Here is a 25,877-nt window from a genome sequence, read left to right as displayed (position 1 = left end):
TAAAGAACCTATTCCAGCTGCAAGACAGCCATCCAAAACCAACCAACCAAGCAGAGTTCACTTCTTGTACTTGATTATCAGAGAACCAAATTTTTACAGGTCCTACAAGTCTCTGATTTGCCCTTATGTGCCAAGACTTGCTGAAGCCAAGACAGTAACATTTGCCTGCTGGTAACAGGGAAGCAGATGACAGCATCACACTTGTGTCATCCACTGACAAAGCAGCAGTGTATAAAGTTGATATGCTGTAGATCTTTTCTATGTGGCCAAGTGCCAGCAAGAGGCCTTAGGAGTCTGATTAGAGCATTTCTTTTTGAAATGGACAGATGTTTTTCATAGATTCACAGACTCTTTGAGGTTGGATAGGCCTCAGGAAGAATCTGATCTAACCTGCTGAAATCAAGGCCAGCTCTGAGGTCAGACCAGATTGCTCCATGTTTTAGCCAGTGATGTCTTGAAAACATTCAAGAGTGGAGACACAGCCTCTCCAGGCAAGTCACTTCCTTTCAAAGGGGCAGGAAAAGCAGCAGTGGTCCATGTCAGTCTATTTCACTAATTTACTTTCAATTGAAATGCCTCAATATCTCAATGTCATTTTTTTATCCTCTTCAGAATTTTGTTTTGCACTGATTAGTCCATGTTGGTACATAACTACAAATGAATTAATATGGTTTTGGGCCTCACACTGCTTCCCTTCTCCCATTAAATGCATATAAAATTTAAGGGAAATGGAAAAAAAGCTCAACCAAAAAATAGTATTACATCAGTCCTAAGAAAAACATGCAAGTATTGTCAGCAAGTACTGGTTTTAATAAATCTTTATACTAATTGATTAGCTGTTTATATGTAAATGATGCATAATTGCTGCGTAACTTGTCCCTGCCCATGGAACTAGATGATCTTTAAGATCCCTCCCAGTGCAATCCATTCTATGATTCCATTATTTCCAAGGCAGGAATGAAAATAAGCACTTAGGAAAGATTTAGATGGGTCCTAAGACCCCTGTAGACAGGTGAAACATGAATAGATGTGCTCTGTCTGGACAGAGTAGTCATCAAAGCTTCCGTTTAATTTCATCTTCTGACTGATTTCAATCTTCAGCTGGAAGAATCCCTAAAATCAATTACTTTCTGTAGCTCAGGAGAAATAATAGCTTTTGCATGCCAGTGTTTGTTATGAAAGCATTGAAAAGGCTTGGAAGTGAGGCAGTACAGCAGCATTCTCTCTTTCTAGTGATAAAAGATTGCTGTGATCCTGCATTTTCACCAAGAAAAAAAAAAGTCCATCATTCTCACCCAGTGTCTCTAGACAAATATTTTCATTTCAGGATGGCAAAAGCAGCACAAACCAACCAAGTGAAACACCTGTGTTCTAACAGGACCTTGTGGTCACACATCCTACATCTACAATGTAGCTGTTTCCTAGCTGGGTTGTCATGCAGAAGATAAGAAGGCTGTTCTTTTAAACACTTGTTTGTGCTTTTTCTCTCCCAATTCAATTCCTTCAGAAACTGAAAACCTCATGTCAGAGAGCATAATACAAAATCAAAACAAATTAGGTTAAAAAAAGAGAGCTTTACAGATATACCTAGACTGAGATGAGATAGCAGATGAAATAGTGGAAGCTGCTAATGACATGTTCTTGGGCCCATGGGAAGGCTTAGGCTGGGAAAGAGAGCTGGGGGCTGCAAGAACTCTGCAGAAGACACACAAAAGCATGAAAGCATGAACAAAATGATTTAACAGAGGCACAAATCATGGCATCAGAACCAAGCTCTGGCAGGATTCAGATCCAGGAAGACTGCTGCATCGTTACCAGGAACAGGTTTTCTGTAGCACACATCTGCAGACTTACAGACTAGCACAACCAAGCACAATCCTACAGAACACAAGGCAAAATGCACACATTATGGAAACATTTGAAAACCAGACTATCAATAATTAAGACAGACAATATTACAGGACAGGACTTTTGTCAATGATACATGCTTTTATGTGAAAGATCTGAAGATGTTTGAGTCTAAATACAAGATAAACATTTTACAATGCAAACAGTCCCAGATAGAAGATTGTCCTGTCAAAACCAGAAGTAATTGGAACAATTAGTTTAGTAGAGGCATATTTTTGGTCTGGAGCAGATACTAGGTAATACATTTTCTTCATGCTATGGTTTCAACTGAGGGATAAAAATTACTTAAACCTTACCATTATTTTATGTGGAAGTGCCTCTCAGGCAGTTCTGAATTTGAGCATAAGACTTTATTCAAACCTCCTTTGCTGTCTGGAATAAAACTGCATTCTGGTAAGCCATGGCTAGGTAAAAACTGACTAAAGTGAGAAACTAATTAGTTGGTATATATATATATAATGCAAGTCAACTACCAAAATTAATTAAGAAATAGAGCCAAGAGAACGTTTCCAATTCCATTTATACATTCCTAAAATATGATACATCTGAGGTCTCAATTAAAGGCGGTTTATATTACTGGAACTATGTTTTTCCTTGGATTTTAAAAGCATGCTAAAATAGACATCTTTTCAGAATATTCATGTAGCAAACCCCAAAGATAAAAGAATATTATGTACCAAAAAACGCTTACTATCTCCAAAATTACTGTGATATAAGTGACAGCTGTATAAATCCCACACATTTCCTCACAAGCTGTCTGACAGTTGTAACTGTAACTCCCACTCTGCTACAAGTGTTAGGAATGCATCTCCTTGAAACTTCTGCTCAAAGGCTAATTCTCATTAGGAAAAAAAGATCAGATAAATCTAATAGAAATGAATTGATTTAACTTACAGAGCAAGTCAATCATCAAGTGTCCACCATGCTTTACTGATATCTGCTGTGACACAGTAAGCTCAATCATGTGAGTAAATGACATTTTCTGATTTTCCATTTCTTGTCCTACTGCAGAAACACTATTAAAAGAATCTTCATTCACTGCAACTAATATGAGGAGTTGTTTTGGTTTTATTATAAGTGGTGTAAAAACATTTCTAATTTTAAGCCCAGACTTGCTTTCTGAAAATGAAGTTATTTTTAGGGCAGTTTTATTTTGCAAATTCTATGCAAACATGAACAACATATCACAAAATTGAAAAAAAAAAACCCCCATCAAAAAAAAACCCCAAAAAACCCAGCCCCCCCCCCCCCCCCCCCAAATATATAAAAGCATATAAACCAGGTTACAGCTTTTCAAACTACATTCTTAAGCTAAGAATGTGTATGCAGCATTTCCAAAGCCAGAGGGGTATAAAGCAATGGAGCATTACCTTTGGAAGGAGGATGAGAAAGACTCTTGCACTACTGAGGTGGTGGCTGGTGCTGCCATCAGGCTGGCTGTGTTTGGAGCAGCAGTAGCAGGCTGAGGTGCTGAAGCATGTGGTGCAGGAGCAGCAGAACTGGGAGCCACCGGGGCATGCTCAACAGGGGTACTAATTAGAGTTAAATTAAATAAAACAAGAAGCATCTTAAGAAGGCGTGCATTTACATGGAGAGCATAAAACCTACTATGTTTGAACCTGCAGCTGCAAACATAGTAGCTGGCTGGGTTACTGAGGGAAAAGCACAATTATGCAAAGAAAAAAAAAGACATTTGTTCAGCCTTTTCCATTGTGCAGTTCAGACTGCAATGCAGGGCTGATCCTGCTTGACTGAAATTTACCCCAGGTGTTAAAGAGCACTTCAGTCCTGCTCCCACTGATGCCAGTGGCAGGAAATGTGGCACACCCAGGACTGAAGTGGCGGTGAAGAGCCTTTCACAGTCTTGTGAATTCATATAAATTCCATCAAATATATTGAAATGAATGATAATAATCTAGTCTTGTATCCTGTGATCATTTAAGTAACCTGTTGAACTATTAATGTGTTCCATCACCTCCATCAAATTTGAGACTTACTCCTCTCTTACAGACAGATAAATGGAGCAAAGTTAGCAGGTTTTTTTTTTTTTAAATCAGGGCATCACTGTACATAGTTGTCTTGTCCATGAGCAATGGCCTAGAGACATAATGGATATATGTCTACTTCTTTAGACCTATGTCATAAGTATGTTGTCACATCTCTGTGTTCTTACAAATTACTCCTGTCAAGGTGCTGGAATTCGGTGATTCTCTTGCTCAAGGTACAAATACCCAAAATGCTCCTTCCTGAGCACAGCAAGTATCAAATAACAAAAAAACCACATTTCCACAGCTGTTTCTTCAGCCCTCCAACTCTCTCTCAGCCTTTTTTCCTAAGCAGAATTACCATCCATTGTGCAAATTATTTCAGATTCTCTTTTGCTTCTCAGAAGCACTGATTTGACAAGTTCTATTCCTCAGGACCTAGAATGAGTGTTTGGTACTTCTGAATTTGGGATATCCCTTGTTCTCCAAGGGGCTGTCCCATTTCCCCCGTCCTTCACCTCCTCTTCTAGTGTTCAATAGTCTACATGATGGTGTCTTAACTCAACTGAATGTTTTGTTTGATTAGCTCAAAGAGAAGCTGGTTGTTATACCCACAAACCTCAAAGTTGAATGCAGCCCTCAACAAAAGCAGGAAATTGGTATTTTCTCCCTTATGGAGACTGATCTACAATTATGTACATAATAAGTAAGTTCCTGAAAATAATCATCCAGTTTGCAATTCTGGATTTCAAATCCTTACACCTAGTTTTGTAACAGTTTTGCAGAAGTTCTTCCATAGTAATATGCATTTGAGAGTCAGATGATTTCTTCTATCCTGATGCATTTCATGATATAAGTTCTTCCAATTAACTAGCAGACTATCAATTTCACAGCCTATGTAGCAGAGTAGCTGTGTATTATCCACCACAGATATTCTGGTACTGAATTTCAGCACTGACATTTTCCCTGTGCCACAGTAGGTACTAGAATTAACCCACTAAAAACTGTGGAGACACAGTTTTCATCTTACATACTTACATATCTTTGATTTGGCAAAGAAGAAAGGATTGAAACTATGCTGCACATAAAAATGGAACTTAATGTATGCATTAAAAACAAACACAAACTAGGATTTCACTTATTTGGTCTATTTGCACTGATGTGAAAAGGAATTTGCTACAGATTTCAGAATATTCAAGACATCATATCTTGAAGAGAACAGTGAACTTAATTAATTGCAATTTAATTTTAACAATATACAAAATAATCAAAATACATATTCAGTTATAAACACTGAAAAGAAAGTAAAAAAACCCAATCCATATGTGTGCACCTGTGTGGAGACATATATGAACAGAACAAACCCATATAAATAAAATAAAACCAAATATACTAGAATACCTTTTCAAGTTTAAAAGAAATACAAAAAAATTTATCTTGCATAGTGTTTGTAATATTTCTTTTTATGTGATTAAAATGTTGCTTACCTTTCTTCACGGTAGCATATGTTAATTATCAGAACAAGGAATTGGAATAAAGATAAGTCAAGTGGATATAACCATAAAAATCAGAGTGGTTTGGTTACATGAGTTATATGCAGTCGATAACATTCTCAAAACAGTTTTATAGAACGAGTTCAAGACTGACTTGACTGGTCTTAACTTAGCAACTACAAATTTTACATAATTTTATCTATATTGTCAAATACAATAGCCAAACTGGTTTTTTTTCCTCCTCCTTTCTAGTTTTTCAGTCTGATTTTCATTTTAGTTATTCAAGAACAGAAGAATTTCAAGACTTGACAAATGTTGAGTGCTGCTTTATAAAAAAGATCATCTAATGCAACAGCTTCATTATGACATGTTACAGAGTGTTTTTTGGTTGGTTGGTTGGTTTTTAAATACAGTAATTTTGTAGACTTTAAATCTTTACAGTACTTTGTATTTTAAAAGACACTGAAAAAAATCAAACATCTTCATATTTGCGGTAACAAACATAAAAGTAAGTTAGGTGGATGAAAACAAACACACATTTCTTCTCAGCTGATTTTCACTCATGAAAAGGAACACAGATCAGTAGAGGTTAAGAAGATAATAATGGTTAACAACCATAATGAGAACACAGCAACAAATGCACTATAACACTTAAAATATAACACTTTTTCTCTTAGTGAAGTCCTAAGTTCTGAGACTTTCTATCCCAGTAACATGGAGTGGATGATTAAAACAGCACTTAGTCTCCTTTATGTAATGCATGAAGGTTTTTGTGTTTCTAATCCTCCAACAGATCACTTGCAAAGAATCAAAAATATAGAAAACCAAAACTAAAATGGATATGAAAAAAAAATCTCTTATTGCATCATTTGTAGAAAAAAAAGTATTTTTTCCAGAGAAAGTATTTGGAGAAAGCTGTAATGTGGAAGGATTTAACATTTGAATATGGGAGTGTTTGTGGAATCCAGTAAAAATACAGAAATTTCAGCTGCTGCTTCTCTGCTCAAGATGCTTAATGACTTGTCTCTGTACTGTAGGTGTGATCCTACGAGAGCCACTGAAAATGTAACACCCACATGAACCAGAAGCTGCTGGGAATTGGAAGAACTGGAATGTCTTCCTTTGTGGCAGTGGGCATTTCCATCTGAAGGAGTTAGAGTTTGTTATTACCAAACCATTGCAAAGCTCCAAACCGGGTCAGTTATGCAGTTACACGGCACAGTGTACCTTTGGTTACTGGATGAAGCAAGAGGGGCTTTCTGGCCAACACCGGCCTCCCCCTGGCTTGTACCTGCTCCAAGCCTCACAGACCCCTTGGAGGCCACTGGCTGAGCATTGGCAGTGTTGGCATCCCTGGTGGATGACTTAGGAGGATGCCAAATACTCGAGGTCACATACTGGGGCGCATGCGCGGTACCTGTAGGCCTGGGTAACAGAGATCACAAGGGTGTTTGTAAATGAGGCATTTCCTAGGTAATAGCAGGGGTTTGAGGAACAGACAGAATTCCAGCCACAGGTGGAGCTGGAGATCATAATGACAATGCAGATGAAGTAATCTTGATAGTTCGTTGGTTAATTACTGCTTAAGAGCAGGAAAGGCTTGACAAATTAAAAAAGGTACCTTGTGTTAAATCTGGAAATCATATTGCTATGAATATCAAAATAAGCAGAGCTGTGATGGTAATGGAGGTGGAGAAAGGCTGTGGTATGACAGATCACACAAAATTAAGGCAACATAGGAGGACAATAACACCAGTCATATATCAGAAAATGTCCCTGGCAAAATAAAATAACAGTTAAAAGAAAAGATTTCAGTGAAGCAGCTGCATAGTCCTATAAATGGTTTTACACAAATGAAACTGCTGGTGAAGTTCTAACATGCGTTGCTTGTTCTTTACAATTTAATTTATATTCAGGAATCAAGGGGTTTATTTCCTTTATTTTTTAATTATTCATTTAAAAATAAAAACCAATTTTCCCAACTGTTCAAGTGCCAGTTGCCATTGCTTCTGTCATTATTAACAAATAATGCTTGCACTCAGATATTAACTCTATGCAACCTTCGTTCAAATATAAGCAGTCTTAAAAAAAAAAAAAAAACAAACCAAAATAAAAAGTGGTTGCATATCACTGAGGCAGGAATCAAAAACAAAGAGAAAAGCAGTAGTATAAAATTCTTTTAATGACTAACTACTAAGAAGCCTGTCTTTGCTCCATTAAACAACCAGTCAGATTCACTCAAGAAGTACCTGTACTTGGGGTTTTAATAAATGAACTAATGGAAAACAACATTTCTATATCTAACTGCAAAATTCTGAGATCCTTTGGGAGAAAACAACTTGACATGAAAGAACTTACGGAGGGACTGTTTTGAACCTCATAACGCACTGAGTATCAATCAAGGTCTGACATATAAATGTTCTTAAAAAGATAATCTTATTTAGATTTTAAAAACATCTTGAATAGTCTAGACAAAGTTTAAAATGGAAATTGTTCTTAAAACTCCATCACAAACTCACAGTACTCCATTTCAAGAATATTTGATTTAAAACCTCTTATTTTTGAGGCTTATAAGTTTTGAGAAACACAATCCCCACCTGTTCCACATCACAGTGCATGAGAAAGAAATGCCTGATGAACCCACTTAGCTGAAGCCTCTACTTTCATCATCTGCTCAAACAGTATACAAATTTCATGTTTTTGAGGTAAGAACAATATGGAGGAAGTGAAGATACACTCTTAACAGGAAGTAAATCAAACACAGCAAACATTACCTGTTTTCTGATGCTGCTGCAAGGTTTTCCTTGTCTCTGTGAAAGGAGGGGATACAGTATGAAATAAATGCAATTGCCAGCAATGGCAAAAAACCCCCACCCAAAACAACCAGGGAAGACGAATATGGGTTGGGGAGAAATGTTTGGTTGCAAAAAGCATCCTAGAGTGGTTGCTCGTAAATATAGCTGTGAGAAACCTCTTCAGCTTTCCAGGTGAAACCATCAGACATAAAAGTTTGCTGTATGCCTCTTATCACTTGCAAACAACTTTGTTTCAATAAGAAAATAAAAGGAAAATTAACAGTTACAAATGAGACATTGTACCTGTGTATGCAATTTCAGGAATAATTTTGACTTTAATAAGTTTCCTTAAAAAATAATAATTCAATAATATTCTAGCAGAACATGCTTGGATGCCAAATCCAAAAAATAATCAGAGTTGGGCAGTCCTCATGGACCCAATATTTTGAAGTGATCAGCAGTGAAATGGTTAACAAAGACTTACACAAAAAGGATTTCTTATGCCTGGCATCACTTAAAAATTCTCTGCCCTATCCAAATACTAGTTTTCTCAACCTAAATTGGATTAGAGACAATTCCTTCAACTGGAAATCATTCCTTTGTTGAGGTGAGGATTCAGTCAGCCTCAGAACTGGGCTGTCATTCTGTAAATACACATACACACTTAAAAAATAACTGATCTGTTTAAATGCCAGCAACTGTTTATCTGTAAGAAGTTAAGACACAAGTAATTTCAAAAAGAATAGAATCCATTAGCCTTAAACACCTAAGTTTGAAATCCAGTTAGTTAAGTAATTGAGATAGTCTCACTATTTAGCAATTCAATGGGTGATCGCATCCCTTCCTATTTAAGGAACTGTGCTGAAATTGCAACAGGTTTAAAGCTGAAATATGCCAAATGAGAACACTTTTCTTAAGTGGCATGTAAAATTACAAACCACAAAGCAAATGTCCTCATTTACCCAACTGAACCTTCTTCCTGAAGCACCCTTTGAAAAAAAAAAAAAAAGGAATACATGCACTTCTTTGTATGGATTTGCTGGTCTCCAATCATTAACTTACATTATGTTTGTAAGGCCATTCTTAATATTTTCCACATTACTATCAGTATTGTGTTTATGTACTTATACATTAACACATATATGTACAGTCACATATTCTTTCCTTAGTTCAGTTCCAAGAAAGTTATAAAAACCAATCCAGTTAAGATCAGCAAAGGCTTGGACATAGGTGTTCTCTACGGATTTTTAAAACCTCTAACTAAAATGTAGCCCTAAAATGAATTGAAGCCAGATTTTGAAATCCAGAAGTTGGGAAATGCCCTTCATATGTGTCTGTGTGAATAAGATGTTCCTGTGGTCAGAAGAGCCTGCCTTGAACAGAAATCCCCCAGCAAGGTCGACGGCTCACCACTCGGAAGCAATGAGAAACCAAACACTGTCCTTATGGTAATCAAGCTGTGAGTTCACTGCAATGCCAGCTATCAAACAAGATGCAGGAGGATGGATTAGAGACTGGGCAGGTGTGGGAAGTGTTAATTTACCAAGAGCCATAATCATGCAACAATGTTAAGGAACACAGTCAGGGCCTGGAAACAAAATACAGCACTATTTATCTCCAGTGCTGCCAAATGCTCCATGAGAAATTACAGCCAAGACCAAAAGGCAGGCAGTTGAGGTCAGGCTGAAGCAGTGCTAAGCCTCTGTTGTTACAATTAATGTAATTAATCCTAACTTTTCTGCTTCAATAGTTGTGGCTACACTGAACAAGGCAAAAAAAGTCACTTGACTCAAGGTCACTTTGAGGTCGGTATTTCACAAAAGCTTTTTCCCCAAGTGTACAATATTGGATAATGTTGAGTGATGATAGCAGGGGAGTTGTGAAGGTTAAAACAGAGAGAGAAGTATAGTAAAAATACTTCCACAGAATAAAACAAATGAAAAGGTAGAGAGTAAAGGGGAAAATGAGTTCAAAGGCACATAACACTTCATGGTTTTGCTTCGAGGACCTATTTCTCTTCCCAGTCAATAGGAGTAATTCCCATTTGGCTACCAAGAAGAAAGGCTCAAGATCAGATGTGCCTCTGACTGGCAATACTTGCATTTTAAGGAACCGATGACTGGATTTCTGACCTTTACAACCAAAACATTTTTTGCTAACTAAATGCAGAAATAACTTTACTTTTGAGCCAAATACATCCCTCGGGCAGGCTCAGTAAAGTCAATACCTTCACAACATGAAAGAATTTGGCTCAGAATACTATGAGCTGTTTGTATCTCTGTCTACACAGGCTGCTGCAATAACTGACAGTAGTGAATAACAGTTTTGAGCTATCTGGGAGAGATTTAAAATTACCGTAAGGGATTTTTTTTGGTCTGCTGTTCTTTTTAGTCCCCACTGAAATGGCTTTTGATAGAAGGGCCTCAGACAATGACTGTTCTGAGAGAACAGTGCAACTCCCACAGATTTCATTAAATGTTGGACTTGTATTTCAAACAAGACCTATTTATGCAATATACTGTCTTCCCAATTCCACGGAACATTATACAGTAGAAATCATTAAATGTTTTCTTCTCATAAAATATGCTACATGATATGGTGCTAAAGGCAGAGTGAAATGATAGAAATAGATAGAAATCCCACATACCAACAAGAATCAGAATACTTTGAGTAACAGAAATCAAAATTAATTTGCAAGCCAAGCTTGTGTGTGCTATTGGACCCTAAAAATAGCCTGGAGAATCATCAGAATTTTCAATAAACGAGTAGCTTAAATCTGAACTGTATGTACAGGACATGGAATGCTTTTCCATTATACTTTATTTTTGGGAACCAAATGCAAAAGATTCCCCAACATGTACATGTAGCAGGCAAGCTGAAATGTGGAGGTGGTGACCTTCCATCTACCTTCTTCTTAAATAGTAACATATCTAGACTCTCTCTCTTGAAAAGCTCTCCTCCATTCCGCTAAAATACGGAGACAGAATCATATGATGTGCAATGAAGACCTGGTGACATAAGAAACATGAGGTGTCCTGAGGGACCACATGGTCCTTCAACTGCTCTTTCAGTACTGAAGCAAAAGGTGAATATTCTAATTGAGTTTTTTCTCTATACTCTTGTGGAGCAAGACTATTTTTCTAATTTTACAAATGAGAGACTAAAACTTAATAGATTTGTTCATGGTCTAAAAGAAAGTCCACAGCAGTGTAAAGAACTGAAAAAAGCTCTCCCAAACCCCAGCTGAGTATTTAAAATATCAGTTCACTCTCTTTAATGAGGTATTATAGATTTTAAAATAAATATATCTGTTCAGTTCATCAGTATTTTACTGTATTGAGAACCCAATATAGTCTTCTACCGAGTCTGATAGATATACAATCTTTTTCCAAAGGGGAAATAAACATACGTTAGGTTATTTATTGTAATTAAAAATTCTGTTTTTCTAGTAGCATAGTGTGGATTTGCAGGACTAATCAGACTTATAACTTTCATCCCAGCATGTAATTATATTTATATAAGCATATTTGCCTACAAATAAAATTTCCTTTTAAGAAGTAAAACTAACAAAGTAATTTAAAAGAAATTCTTACTGGGTCTATGCGAGTAAAGTTGTGTGAAAGCTATTCTATAATTGCCTTCCAAACATTTTGAAGGCATGAGACACTGACACTTGGAAACTGGACACTGAGCTAGATTAACTGCTGCTCTGATCCAGTGAGGCTATTTCTACCTTTCTGTATTTGCAGCTGAAAATTTTTCCATGGTCAGATGACTTTTGAGATTGCTTGCTTTTTTTCCCCCCCCCATGCTATATTCCTGTTATTTTAACAAAGACACCAGAAGACAAACAAAGAAATGACAGGCAGTTAACTGGAGAGGACAGAAGAGGACTATCATGCTGGTTTAGTTAACACTTCAGCTTGGGATCACAAAAAGGGGGAAAAGGGCTAGTCTCTCTTTTTCAGCCACTGTAGTTAAGAATGTGAGCAGCCCACGCCAAAACAATTGCAATATATCCTACTATGTTTGCTTTCCAAAAGAGGGAAACACTTTTCTCACAGGGGTTTCCTGGTTTGTGCAGACAGTGCCACAGAAGAGAAGAAGCATAATCATAGATTCAGTAGAAAACAACCAGCAGCTTGTTGTCAACACATAGTATGGAACTCAATCAAAGCAGCTCGCTAAAATCCAAGCCAATCCCTCCTGTGAATGCATTTTAGTGGCATCCACAGGTTTGCTGTTAAATTTGACAGGCACAGAATAAATGCAGCTGGACATACAGCGGCATTAGTGTTGGGGAAAGATAAGGTAAATTGCCCAAGGTTTACATCATGATATTTGGCATATGAACTACAATTTTAAATTTAATCTTATTGGTAAATACATCATTTTAGCAAGAACAAAGACTGCAAAATTCTGAGCATGTGTAGCAATTGGAGCTGGGATTTAATTCAGATAATTATTCCCTATCTTGGCCTTAAGAGTGCAATTCAATTTAATTGAATGTTTTCCTGTAGCTTTCTATAGCCCCACGGTAAAGTGCAGGGATCTGCCACCAGGTACCTGAGCACAGGATCCAAACTCTCAGTCTGTGTTCCTGACCACTACCGACAAAACCAATGGACAACAAGTTTGGGTTTTGTATGCCAGGAAACGATTCCCTCTCACTGAAATGCTCTTTCTCATCGTGACTTCACTTTTCTCCATAGAAGCTGTGGGAAGAACAAGAACTCAGAGGTTTCACTTTCAGGGGGTTGTTTTTTAGACCTACTTTTTAATTTGTGCACATTGCTGATATGAAAATTCATACTTCCTCTACATGGCATTAAGCTAAGTTTGAAGCTGCCCCTGAAACCCAGCAACGTGTCTGTGCTGTTCAGTTCCTGAATCAATTATCTAAGTGGTATAAATTAGAATGGTTGTCATTTTTTCAGAATGTGGATTAAATTTTATTTCATAAACTCTCTCAAGGATTTTCTTACCTTCCCTCTCTCTCATTTGTAATCATATAACATTCTGGGTCAGCTACAACAAAAATCTTACATGGAAATGAACTATTAGGAAGTTATTAGTATTTAGGTTAATTTTGCTGACATTAATGCAATTTAGAAGCAGAATAAAAGGAAGCAGTGCCAGTGCTGTGCTCCAGCTCACCCTAAGCAAAGCTGTGAGCCAGGCTGATGATCTACAGACCCCAGCTGAGTGCCTCTGAGTTAGAATGCTTGTTGGAAAACCTGCAACATGTTAGAACTGCTTTTCCCTTTTTGGACTGAGCAGTCAGAGAGAAAGGCAGCACTGGTGTCTTGGTTAGCCGCCTGCATCAGCTGAAGGATGCATATTAAAAATTTTAAAGGTTGCACAGTAAAAATGAAAGTTAATGTTCATTTCTGGTCATGCAAAGGTTACATGGTGGACAGGAATGTGCAGGAGACTGAGGTGGTAAAGATAAGATGCTACACATAGGTCAGTACACCCACACCCAAAGTTTGATTCCAGCTTTAACAGGCTCTGTTAGCTTATGCATTACTTTCTTTACGAACTGTTTTGAGAAAAGTTTCATGGTATTTTCTAATTGCATTTGGAGGCTTCACTCTTTCAATTTTAAGTGGGTACATTGAAAAAAACAAACTGTACCTTACACTGTACCTTACACTGTCTTTGACCAATTTATTCTACAGGGAACTGACTTGGAAACAAGGGATTTACTATGCCTTAATAATTTTTTTTCCTGTAGAACTTCCAGAAATATTTAGAGGAAAAAAGCCTTTATATTTGATCAGTTTGCTCTCCTGATTTCACTCAAGATTCCATGGAGACAAGTGAGTTATTTCACTGTTCCTACACTTTTCTCACTCTTCAGGTGTTAAAAGGTAAGTGGGGATTGGAAGATATTAAATTGTATGTGCTTATTAATTTTTTGTTATGTTCCTTAAGTGGGAAATCTACCTAGAGAAGTCTGCTTTATTTCACAAGCTGTTGTGGAAAGATAAGCCATGTATTTCAAAAGTAGCAATTCTGGTAATTTGAGAAGGAGATAGGAGGTTTTTGGCAATTGGGCAATGTTAATCATTGGAAATTTTGGCCAACAAAGGAAGGAAATCAAGATACCTTAGCTTGTCTTAGTGGTGTCAGATGGCTTTGATTAGCAGCCATAGAACAAGGATGTTTTTGGGCTTGAGAGCAAGTTTTAGTCAATTAATTTTCGTGTATTCTGCAGAAAGCTGTCAACTAAAGGCAAACTAATTAAAGGAAGTAATTATCTGGTAATACCATGCACCATACCAAAATTCTGGCTTTTTAACTTTGCAAACTCAAATTTGTGTAAGGATCCACTTAAGTTTCTGATACATATAATGGTAATCCCAGTCACTGAAGCTCATGGTAGACACAGCTAAAGAAGCTACAACATCAACTCAGCTCCTACCAGAGTGCACAAGTGAAAAACTGGTGTCACTTCTTCTGCCTCTGAGGAAGGCTTCAGAAAGCTCTGTGATATTGGACTTTTCAAAAGAGATAAAGTAGCCCCAGAAATACTTGTTCCTTGCTCTGGAAGATATACTTCACCCAGTAGTGCATAATGAGAGAGAAACTGCAATGAAGTGACCTCTGTATTACTTAGCAAAAACATACTGTCCTTCCTGTGCAGGCAGGCATGAGGAGAGGGAGGCAAGGGAAGGAGCCACAGAACCTTCCTCCTTTTGTCCTTTTGTCATGCATGAAAGGAACAGAGGCCAAGTTGTCACACCCGCTCTCCTAAAGCCACACTGCAGCTACGTCCCATCAGCACACACTGCATGCAGTCAGTGCCTCTGCTGCAAACTGAGCACTGCAGGAGGTCAGGGGGCTGCTGGAGCAGAAGGCAGGGCAGCAGGATTCAGGAAACAGGTTAGTTCAGTTCAAACAGCCTTGTACCACAGCAGAAAAGGAGCATGTCCCTGTGCCATAACCAGACAAGCAGATTTACCTGGAAGGCCTTTTGGTTTTGATTTCCTACTGGCATCAGCTTTGCTGTGTCTTCATTAAATGCTTATAACACTATGCTTTACTGGCAATATTGGGAAGGGCAGGGGGTGCACATGACTACCCACATCCTGTGTTTTACTTTATTTTTGGCATGGAGGTTATTTAGAAGACAGCATTGTCACCAACCATTGTCCTCTGCTCAGCAGAGCCATCACAGGTCAAAATATACTCAGCATGGGACAGATTACACCTGCCTATCACCAGTGCTGGTTTAAAGAATTACATGACTCATCGAGTCTTCAATCAGGAACCTATTTTAAGCCTCACTGTATTAATTCTGAGTGATTTTCCTGTGTGAGACATCAGACTTCTGCAAGTGCTCAGGGAACACTGCAAGATAGGGTTGGTCACTCAGAAGCCACATAGAGTGAGATAAGCCTGAACATACTAAAATATAATAGGCTAGGCTTGCCCTTTCACTTGACCAAATCTACTGGGTTTTTTTTTTTTTTTTTAAGATATAATGCTTTTTAATCAGGCCCAGGTTTGTTCCTCTAACTAACAATGATATGCAGTAGAGTGAAAAATCCAGGCCAATTTCTCTGCCTTACAGACAAAGTCTGCCCCCTCCTCAGGAAGCAAAAACGAGACCTCTTTAGAGCTACACAAAAAAAGATCCATAACATTAATTTTCTGGACTTGAAGATCACCATGACAACATAAAAGAAGATCTTTGAGGAGTAAGAGTTGAGGAATTACTAGTCTAAATATAAAAAAGAAATGACATGGAAATAGTTGATTGACAATTTTAACACAAAAAGTCCATCACTTGTGAGATTTTTTAAAAGGAATTGGACTAAGCAGTTGAAATATGCTGTAGTAAAAATCTTTCTGTAAGGATTAATGAAGGCACCTTCACAAAGGGTCTTTAACATTGCAGCAGTTCTAAAAGCTGCCACATATTCAACTTTTTTTCCTATTGCTTTTTTTCTCCATGTAACTGCATAAAGAATTGACATTCTACAAGCTTGGAGAATATTAGATTCAATTTTTTATCCTACAGAAAAGAGGATTAAAACTACTGCCCTATATGATTACATGGTTTATATGCACTGAATTTACATCATTAAAATACCTTTCAAAATAACACTAAGTGTAAACATTGAGATATAATCTAGACATTTTCATTCTAACACATGCACTAGAACTCTTGGAAATGACTAGTATCTGTATTATATTCATAAAACATTAAGGATGCACAATTGTTATTACCATGAAGAGACTGTATTACTACTTACTCATAAAAACATCTAATTTGGTTGAAAATTAGAACTGGAAGATTATTTTACTTAGGTACATTTTATGTTTATGAAAATAATCGTAATTGCCTATTGATATTTTAAATTCTATCAAAATTTCCCATACATAAGTAAAATTCACCACCACTTTGGTTCACCAAAGGTTGCTCCTGGCAACAATCAGGAGAAGTTAAAATGTTGCTCTTATTTCATGCAGTGATGCTGATTTATCATAGGTACTAATAAGATAGTGTGATCAGAATCTGTTTGTGTTCCCATAAGAAAAATATAAATCCATGTTGTGAATTAAGTAGCATGTCCTGAAGAGCTCTGGTATTTAGCTAAGAAAAGTGAAACGCATTTTAAAAGGAATTAGTGCTAATGTACTCTTAAGTAATAGTGAAGAATTAGGTTTTTTGTATATGTATGATAATCCTTTAAACACTTCAGTATTTGGTTGATTCATGAAAAATTCTCCATGAACAGTAGCTTTTCCTTATTTCTATAATGCAGAAAAAAAATTTAGTTTGAACGAACTTGGTTCTTGTACGAGCTGCTGAAACAAATTTGGAAGCAGCAAAAAGTGTAATAGTTTCAATCTGATCTCATGCACTAATCCCTTTCATTGGAATTACTGCTACCAGATAAAGGTACCTAACTCAACTGCTTTATCAGGTTTATTCCAATTCAGACAACTTACAGTTCATTAATAATTACAGTTAATAATGGAAAACTTTTTGACCAAATTTTATATTTGGGAAAGAAAAGGTCTTCTTTCAATAATCACTTGAAGCAGTTATTGTATTAAAACAGAATAAAGTACTGTGTAAAATAGGCACAGAATTATTTTAGTTTTAAAACCTTTTATTTCAGATAAAGCATGCTGGTATATACAGAAAAGATGTGAGTCAAAGCAAGAGCAATACAGAATGGGCAACATATTCCTTAAAACTTACAAGATGCTTTTAAAAGCTTCAGAGCACCAGCAGTATGATATATTCTTCTCACTCCTAAATCACCTATAGCAAAATGTCATTTCCCTGCAGATCCTGAGCAACCTCAGCTATCTCTCTTTCATATAATGATAAATTAAGGTTTCCAACACAAAACTTACAGCAATGGTTTCAGTAAATGACTTTTGCCAGTATAATATATTGAAATATAGCTTCACATTGCTAATATCTTATTTCAAACAGCATCATTCAACTATGCAAACTAAGTGTGTTATACATTTAGCAAAGTCTAGGCCAATCAGTTTTCCTTTTCAACTTTCTTTCTCTTACTTCATTGTCTTTATATCAGTAAAACTCTGCGAAAATCTCATTCTTTTTCCTCCTAAAGAAATATTGTCAATAACTTCCCTCTCATTTTCTTCTAGAATTAAAATCAAGAGACTACAATAGTGACGTTTTTTCTGTATACCGAAGTTTGAGATAATAAAGGAAAAAAAGCTAAACTACTTTATCATGAAGAACATGTCCTGGGTTGTGTCATGATTTCACCTTTGGTGACAGTGAAAGGCTAACAGGCTAACAGCAGAAACCTAGTGCCTAGCAGCACATCTTTGCACGAGTGGCAGGCTCAGGCTCTAAGTCAGGCCAGCAGTTAATGTGTTACTGGGACTCTGTGGTTGCCCTCGGACTGGGGGCATTTAGCTTTTAACATTAAGGAGCTGCGCGGACAGGCCGTGATGCCAGTTGCGCAATTTGGCAAAGCGTGGGCTGTTACGTTCCGTTTCAAACCTCTCCCTGTGGCATGAGGAAAGAGAGAGACAGAGACAGAGAGAGACACACATACACAGAAGAAAGAAAGGAGGGAGAAAGAAGGGGTTAGGGACCATGGCTACCACTCCCCTGCCTTACAACTAGGGCAGTGGCAATTTATTTGGATTTTTTCCTCAGCTTTCAAATCAGCATAGTGAAGGCTGGGTGATGCTTTTTGGACCACGTGTGAAAGGTTTTGCAGTGGTTTATTTTTGAGTAGTAACTTGATATAACTTCTTATTCTTTGACTTGTGCTTGGTATTACAGGGCTGCTTTTGCTAGAAATGCAGTGTAATCCCATTGTTTTCCTCCCAGCAGTTTCTCTTGTCTTCTCCCTTCCTCTCACACAACTAAGGAATCAGTGAAAGTTAACTCATACAAGTGCAAAATGAATGCAATTTTTTTTCCATTCTCTAACACTGAGGTCAGCCCATATATAACCTGCTGCCCTTCCTGCAAGGACCACCAAGCCCAGGTTTCAGCAGTACTTTACTACAGCTTCCTCAGAATTAGTGAGTATTAGTGTTGACATTTTGCATAGATATTTCTGGTCATGTGTGTCAGAAAGCAGAACAACAGGGGATTTACAAAGCAGAGTCCTGTGAAATATTGTCCATCTCCTGCCACCCCTGACTGCAGACTGGGGCGCTCGAGCCATGCTCAGCATCTCTCAGGATTTAATCTTTTCTAGATGCCCTATAGCTTAAATTCAGCTTTTCTATATAAAAAGGGGAAGAAGGAAGATGTGAGATGATAGCACAGTCAAGGAGAAGTATATCAAACAGAATGAAAAAGAAAATATTCTCATTATTTGCAAAACTTTTTGCAGTCATTGCAAACAAGGTCATTATTTTCCTCATTATTTACACTCAAAACACAAGACAATTAATTGTGTTAATGCAGTGGAACTTGAGAGTGAAACCAGCCAAACAGAAAGGAGCAGACTGGGCTGGTTTTACTCCTCAGGCTGAGGAAAGCACAAAACAATAAACAGAGTAAATGCCAACAAATTCACTGATATTTCTAAATCTTTTGTGCTTAATAACACAGTGCCATGCAAGCAACAGTCCTAAAGGAGTCTTGATGTATGACTTCTCCAACTACTTTTTATGCTTTTAGGTAATTAAGAGATGTAAAGTATTTGCAGCTGAAACTTTCTGATGGCATTTTTTTCTAGCTACACCAGAATATACTAGCTCCAGTGGGTCTGACATATAATTTAAGAACTCCCTTTCTGCTTTGAAGATATTACCCCTCCATTCAAGGAAAAGGTATTCAGAAACATCTGTTTGGCTTGAAATGGATCCCATATTTCCAGAAAATATTCCACAACAATCATCACACCAGCAATGAAAGGTTTTCATAGCAAGTTATACTTTTATGTGTGCCTTCAAAACAGCAGCAGCATGAGCAAAGGACAGTCATACAACACACTCATTAATATTAACTGACAGCAATGTTCTGCCAACCAAATTCCCAAGTTTATGGGTTTTTTTGAACATATGTCATGAAGTTGGAAGTAGCAATCTAAAAGTGACTATTTTTATGTAAAACAGTTCTTCCAAAAAATAAGCTACATCTTTCTTCCCTCCACTCCTAAGTGTTTGGAAGAAACCTGATCTCCATTCCATGCAATTCCTGCTGGCTACACTGAGGAGCTGACACAAAGAGACAAGAGAAATACCAGTGAGAGATTGCTCTCAGCCTGCCTGGGGTCACAATGATGGATGCCTGCACAGCCAGGGTTCTGCTGCCAAATCCCCAGTGGAGTTTGTCCAATGTTTGAGGTGGGTATCAAGCACCCAGACGGTGCCAGTGGGGTAGGAAGGAGATTCCAGTTCATTCCTTGCACCAGAGCTTACACCAGTTGCACTGTCCCTGTGTAACTACCTATACATGCTCCCTTATGCCTCTACTACCAATGCACACCTTAAACCTGTTCAGCTGTGCCTAAACATAACCAGAAGCATCCTTGGGCAAGAAAAGAATAACACAGCGATACCTAAAGACTGCAGAAAATGTGCAAAGCATAGTGGATGTAGTCATGTACTTGGAATTACACTGGATAGAATGTGCAATTTACATGTGTCGATGTGTTATCGGTAATTATTGTCAACGTATCGCATGCCATGTCAATTTTCCAAAATTTTGTCTTTTCCAAAGCCACAGATTAGACCTAGAGAGATTACTTCTTTAAAACCACATATTACTCTCAGATATGAATGGGGCAATGTGAAGTTCAGCACAATGCTTTAAATCCTATCATAATAAGGATTTGGATGTGTGCTATTACATCAAAACAGATAATGCACAATACATGTCATGAGAATTAGGCTTGCATATTTGAGGGAAGAAATAAATCCCTGAGGGCTATAATGTCAAGCCTGATGTTCATGGCACCCAGCCATGAACTTGGGCGAACTGCAGTGGTTTACAGGGTTTACAGCAAACACCAACTGAAAGCATTCTTGTATTCTCGCAGGGAAGACAGCAGATCTTTCTCACTGATTCAACATTTGCAACCTGCACTGTGATCAAAAGCTCAGAACCCACAGAGCCATAAAATATAAAACAGAATAAGAAGAGGTGGATTGAGTACCAAACACATCACAAACCCAGCCGGTGGCTTAGAGCAGCTACAGTGAAACAGGGATTTGAAGTATGCAAACAGAAACTAAGGATTGCATGCAGAACCCTTCCGACTCAACTGCAGTTTTTAAGCTCAACATAGTAATATTTAATACATCTATTTCCTGGCTATGCAGGATGATGATAAATCTTTAATTCCATATTATATCTCTGAACATATCCTCTTTTTCAGTGTTTTAGATACATCATATGAAACAAATACATTTATCCATTAGCAAAAGCAGTCCTGTGCTTCCATATTCTACAAATTTAGGTCATATTTATTCCAAACAAAACATAAACCAATGAGTATGGGTATGAATGGAAACAACTCCTTTACTGTATCATTTAAGGAGAATCAAATGTCAATCAGAGGGACATCCAAATAAATTGCTCACATATTTCAGTGCTATCACAACATTACATATTCTTTATCCACTTACACATTCAAGTAGTTACACAGGGCTTGGAACTCATGACATTCACACACCCAGTAAAGTACAGGAAAGTTGCATGAGCAGAGAGCTTTCAGATTTGAGCACACACTTCAGCAATTTTGCACTGTTTTTCCTAAAAACATGCTGATTCATTATCCTTCTCATTCAAATGCCTCTCAATGACAGCACTTTAAATTTAGTGATTTTTAAGTAAATGTGTTAGAATTTTTTAGGACAAAAATATAATAAAGGAAGTTCATATTAATGCCATTTTAAAACATTATTGGGTTATCAGGAAGGAGAATGCTGTATTTTTCACAGGGACTTGCCTACCTTGACCTCCTCAGGGCTTCTTCATCTGGATCTTGCACTGTAGGAAAAAATGATTCAGTTAAAAAACAGAAAGAAAGGAATTGGCTTTATGCTATTTTAAATTCTTTAGAAACTTATCAAAAGCCTATCTAATGGTGCATTCACACTGACTTGGCACCAATGGAATTTGAAAGATCATGAAGATAGCAGTTCCCTAGGGACAAGAAGGAGGATGTTAGGAGGAAGGTAGCTATTACAACTACTTTCCCGTTCATTATTAGCAGTGTTTCACAGCTGTAGGCAATGATTCTATAGAGAGGTCCTGCCGTTTTGTACAAAGCAGGAGAGACAGCAGCAGCACATTAATGGGGGAAGGAAATACTAAATATTTCCCCCTGATGTGGGAAAAGGCCCTGACCTTCCTTCTCTTTACATTAGGAACCACCTGTGAGCTGAGTACCAGGCAGCCATAAAAACATTTCCATAGGCAACAAGGTTAAAGCTCTGTGATACTCAGATCTAGGTTTAGATAACAGGGCTGATAGAGACGTAGAGATGTAGATTCCATACAAATGGTGATTCATTTGTTTTTGACCTCCAGAAGTCACTTCTATAAAAGACTATTACAGAAGACATGACATGTTTATCATTTTTGCCTAAAGAATGGACAGCACTGTATGTCTAGGCTGCAGGAAACCCAAAGATTGCACTGCAGAGACTTGATTTCTAAGTAGGAATAACTATGGGGTCCCAAGTGCTCATTTACTGTACAATCTGTTATACTTTTATGCTGAGGCCCTTGGCAAAATAATTTTCTTTATAAAGCATAAGGCAAGATTGTTCACTTTGATTTCTGAGTTCTCTCAAGTTACATCCAGGATCTTCACCCTTTTGACAACTACATGAGCCTGGACAAGAGTATTCCCTGAGTATCAGTGGCCAATACCAGGGCAGTGAGGAAAAGACATGAATCTAAAATCAAGACGAGGGGCATGTTTTGCCATTCAACTTACTGTACTCAGTTCCAGTCATCTGGGCAAGGATGCGGAAGGACTTGGACTGCAGGTTGGCAGAGCGACGGCTCCAGTCCTCACTGTCATCCTCAGGCTTGTTCTGAGTTTTAAGCACAGCCTGATACACTGGAGAGGCACTGTCTACGTGAGGATCCTTTATAGGGAGGGTACTGCAATTCAGAAAGGGAAATGTTGGAAGCAGCTCCCTGGTCACAGTTTCTCACCCAGCCATCCCCAGAATGGCTTTGAAATGATCACTTCTTAAAAAAATATACAGATCAATTTTATGTTACGGCTCATTCTGTCTCTGAAAGGGCCTGTTTTCATTCAAATCTGTTTGGAAATACTTGTTCATGATTCCTCAGCCAATGCAGGTACACAAGTGTGCAGTGGTTACAATAATATGTGGAGAATAGGCAAAACCATTTATTTCTCCGACCATTTTGGTTACATATTATTTCTTATAGAAACAACTTCATGTTGGTACTGTTTTATGTTTTCTATAAATTACAGTGTTGAGCCAGTGTACCTTAAGGTTGCAATTAGAAATAAACCCATGTTTCAGTATAAAAACAATAGGTAGGCTTTTACAGCTTTTTCTAGAGATGATTCTTTTTCAAACTGAATTGAACTTCTATCTGCCATAGTCTGGATTTATTGTCTACTAAACATGTGAAGCACAGGAAGTCTAGACTTGCATTCAAGACTTACATATATAAGTACTATCTGAAATCTTCAATGACAGAATGTGTCTCAGGATCTTACAACATGCTTAATCATCTTGCAAAGTGATACATCCAGGTGTGCACAGCTAAAGTCAAAGCTACATAGGAAACCTCACTTTGATTTATGATGCAGGCTAGAAACAAGCACAGTAACTTAATAGGTTTTGGTGGGCTTTTTTTCCCCCAGTGAAAATAACTTCTGCATAGCAGAATTAAAATTAACTATTAACAGAGCTGCAGAAATATACACTGAGGGAATGATGTGTGCTTGGAGCAACTTGGCTCCATGGCTGCTCTAAATACAAGGTCTATTTTTGAAGCAAGTGATTTATTGTAACAGCTTTATGCTATTCCATAAAGAGCTTTGCAAGCAGCAAGCTCAACTTCATGAAAACTGAGAAACAGTTCTGTTTAAAGTTAAGGGCCATTTGGTCCAACAGTTGCTTCCTTGGTTCAGGCTCAAAGTTAGTGCTAAGACACCACTGTTCAGAGAAAATCTACAGAGAAGTTGGGTCTGTGATTTGAAAGCCTGAGAGAAGTCATGAAAAGCCAGGATGTCTGACATCCTACATAGAGTGTGATGCAAATGTTACCAGGTAGTGCGTTAAATATCAGAGTATTTCCAAGCTGACACACTCCTCTTCTTTAGCACTAGGTAACATACACTGGTTTGATGGATTTACACACAATACCATGTATTTATAACCCCCACATATGCAAACTTCTCACTTTCCTGAGGAACCACCCAAGTGCAAACCCCAGTTAAGTTTTCTTTGTGTGTTTCCACACAATCAGCTGTGGGGTGGAATGCAGCTTAGGTGAATTTAGAGAAAAACTTGACTCTTCAGTTTAAGCTCTGCCATGAAACATACAAGTTATGTAAAAAAGTTCCTTAGTGTGAAAGATGGCCTGTAGGAGGAAGCAACGTTTTTGAGCTCCTTTTTTAGCTTGTGTTTCCTAGACCACAATCCTTACAATATCCAAACACTAGCAGGTACAGAAGGCAGAATGCAGACTTGTTTATTTTGGGAAGGCTCTGCCATCAGTGACTTCCATTAATGCTGCTCCTGCGTGGACAAAGTGGTGCCATAGCCTTCTTTAGGTGGAAGAGGGGAGAGAGAACAGTAGTCCTCCTCTTCTGGTCCATTACACAAGCTAAAGGGCTTCCTGAGGCAGGAAGGAAAGGACAGCAGTGAGTTCTGCCTTCTCCAGGAACAGTCTTTGCATGGCAAAGAGATTATCTGTAATACCAACAATAAGAGCAATGCCCTCGGGACTATTCTGTTGCTGCTTCTGACACTTGGCTATGCTGAAAGTTCTGTCACAGCGATGTTCCCCAAAAGGTGACCCTGTTTTCAAGTCCCCAGGGCACTTCAGGGTGCTTCACATCCAGAACCTGCCCCGTATGAATACCAGAAGTGACTGTCTGATGTGGGACAACAGTTAACTTCATATTCCCATAGTGACTTCTTAATCTTGCAGAAGCTTGAAAACCTGCTGTATGGGACAGCAAATTTCCCAGCAGAATGCTGTTCTAGAGTGGATAATAAACCACTGGATAGACACTGCTGCTGATTTCAACCATGGACCACTGTGGCAGCAGTGGTGTGCCAGCACAGACACTTCAAATTCCTCTGCTTAAATCCTCTAGCTCAAATGCTTTCTTTGTATATTATGATCTATGTACAAAAAAGCAGTTCAAAGGTTTATGTACAGATATGCCATTAACGCAAGCATTGTTAAAAAACTAGAGCTGGAGGCTGGACTACAAATTTCACAGTAGCAATGTGTGGCATTAATATGACATATTAATATCCTTATGGTAGATGATTAAGGCAGGAAATGGAGCTTGGTGAATTAACCTCCCCAGCAGAGTGAAACATGCTCATATAAATTGAAGTAAATTAATGCAATACACTGGAGTATTTCCAACTCTGTCTTTAATTCAGCAGGCCTTTTTCTTTTTTTAAAAACATAATTATATTGTGGATGAATAACTAGGACATATGAGCCACTCAGCATGGAAGTGTAAAATAGAGCGGATCGCTGATTATGAGCATTTCATAAACCTAAATGTGACAGTTGATTCTTACAAACAGCCTAAAGATGCACATAACCATGTTAATACCTCTGTTATACCTCTTTGTAATTTAATTTCTTTCCATCTGGGTGTGGATGTGCAGAAATATCATGCATCTTTAAGTGTATTACTTTAAATTGATGCTACTGAAAAAAAAAAAAACCCTTTTCCCAAATGGGTTGGAGCTGTGCAAGCTTTTAATCTAGAGCCTAAGGTATTCTAGTAGGAGTCAATAAAAATCATTTTCCTTTTTCTTATCATCATTTAAGTCACACATTTTTTACCATTAAAACAAGCTTTAAAGATAGTCAAACCTCTTTGAATAAGTAGCAGTGGAATTTTATTTTTTGGAGTTCATTATAAACTATGGTTTACTGTGTGAATAACTCCCTGAATACATTATGCAGATTTAATTTCAGCAGATATTAAGTAAAAACTTAGGAACGCTGCAATGTTCTACCCCTGATGTAGACA

General features: G+C 37.8%; 1 protein-coding gene across 6 annotated transcripts in view; it reads right to left on the bottom strand.

Annotated features, from left to right (window-relative positions):
- LDB3 (LIM domain binding 3) overlaps positions 1-25,877 on the bottom strand; it is a 115,402-nt gene that overhangs the window by 21,364 nt on the left and 68,161 nt on the right. For 4 of the 6 annotated variants that reach the window (XM_041475546.1, XM_041475585.1, XM_041475578.1 and 1 more), the window contains 5 exons: positions 22,599-22,768; positions 21,607-21,643; positions 8,161-8,196; positions 6,614-6,811; positions 3,279-3,440 (listed from right to left, as the gene is read on the bottom strand). In XM_041475546.1, coding sequence (XP_041331480.1) covers positions 3,279-3,440; positions 6,614-6,811; positions 8,161-8,196; positions 21,607-21,643; positions 22,599-22,768 — 603 coding nt within the window. The remainder of the gene's footprint in view (positions 1-3,278; positions 3,441-6,613; positions 6,812-8,160; positions 8,197-21,606; positions 21,644-22,598; positions 22,769-25,877) is intronic. The other 2 variants (XM_041475563.1, XM_041475570.1) reach the window with 2 other exon arrangements.

This window comes from Pyrgilauda ruficollis, unplaced genomic scaffold (genome assembly GCF_017590135.1).
Source record: "Pyrgilauda ruficollis isolate IOZ18807 unplaced genomic scaffold, ASM1759013v1 scaffold11, whole genome shotgun sequence".
Classification (NCBI taxonomy): Eukaryota; Metazoa; Chordata; class Aves; order Passeriformes; family Passeridae; genus Pyrgilauda; species Pyrgilauda ruficollis.
This window is presented reverse-complemented; position numbering and strand designations above follow the sequence as displayed.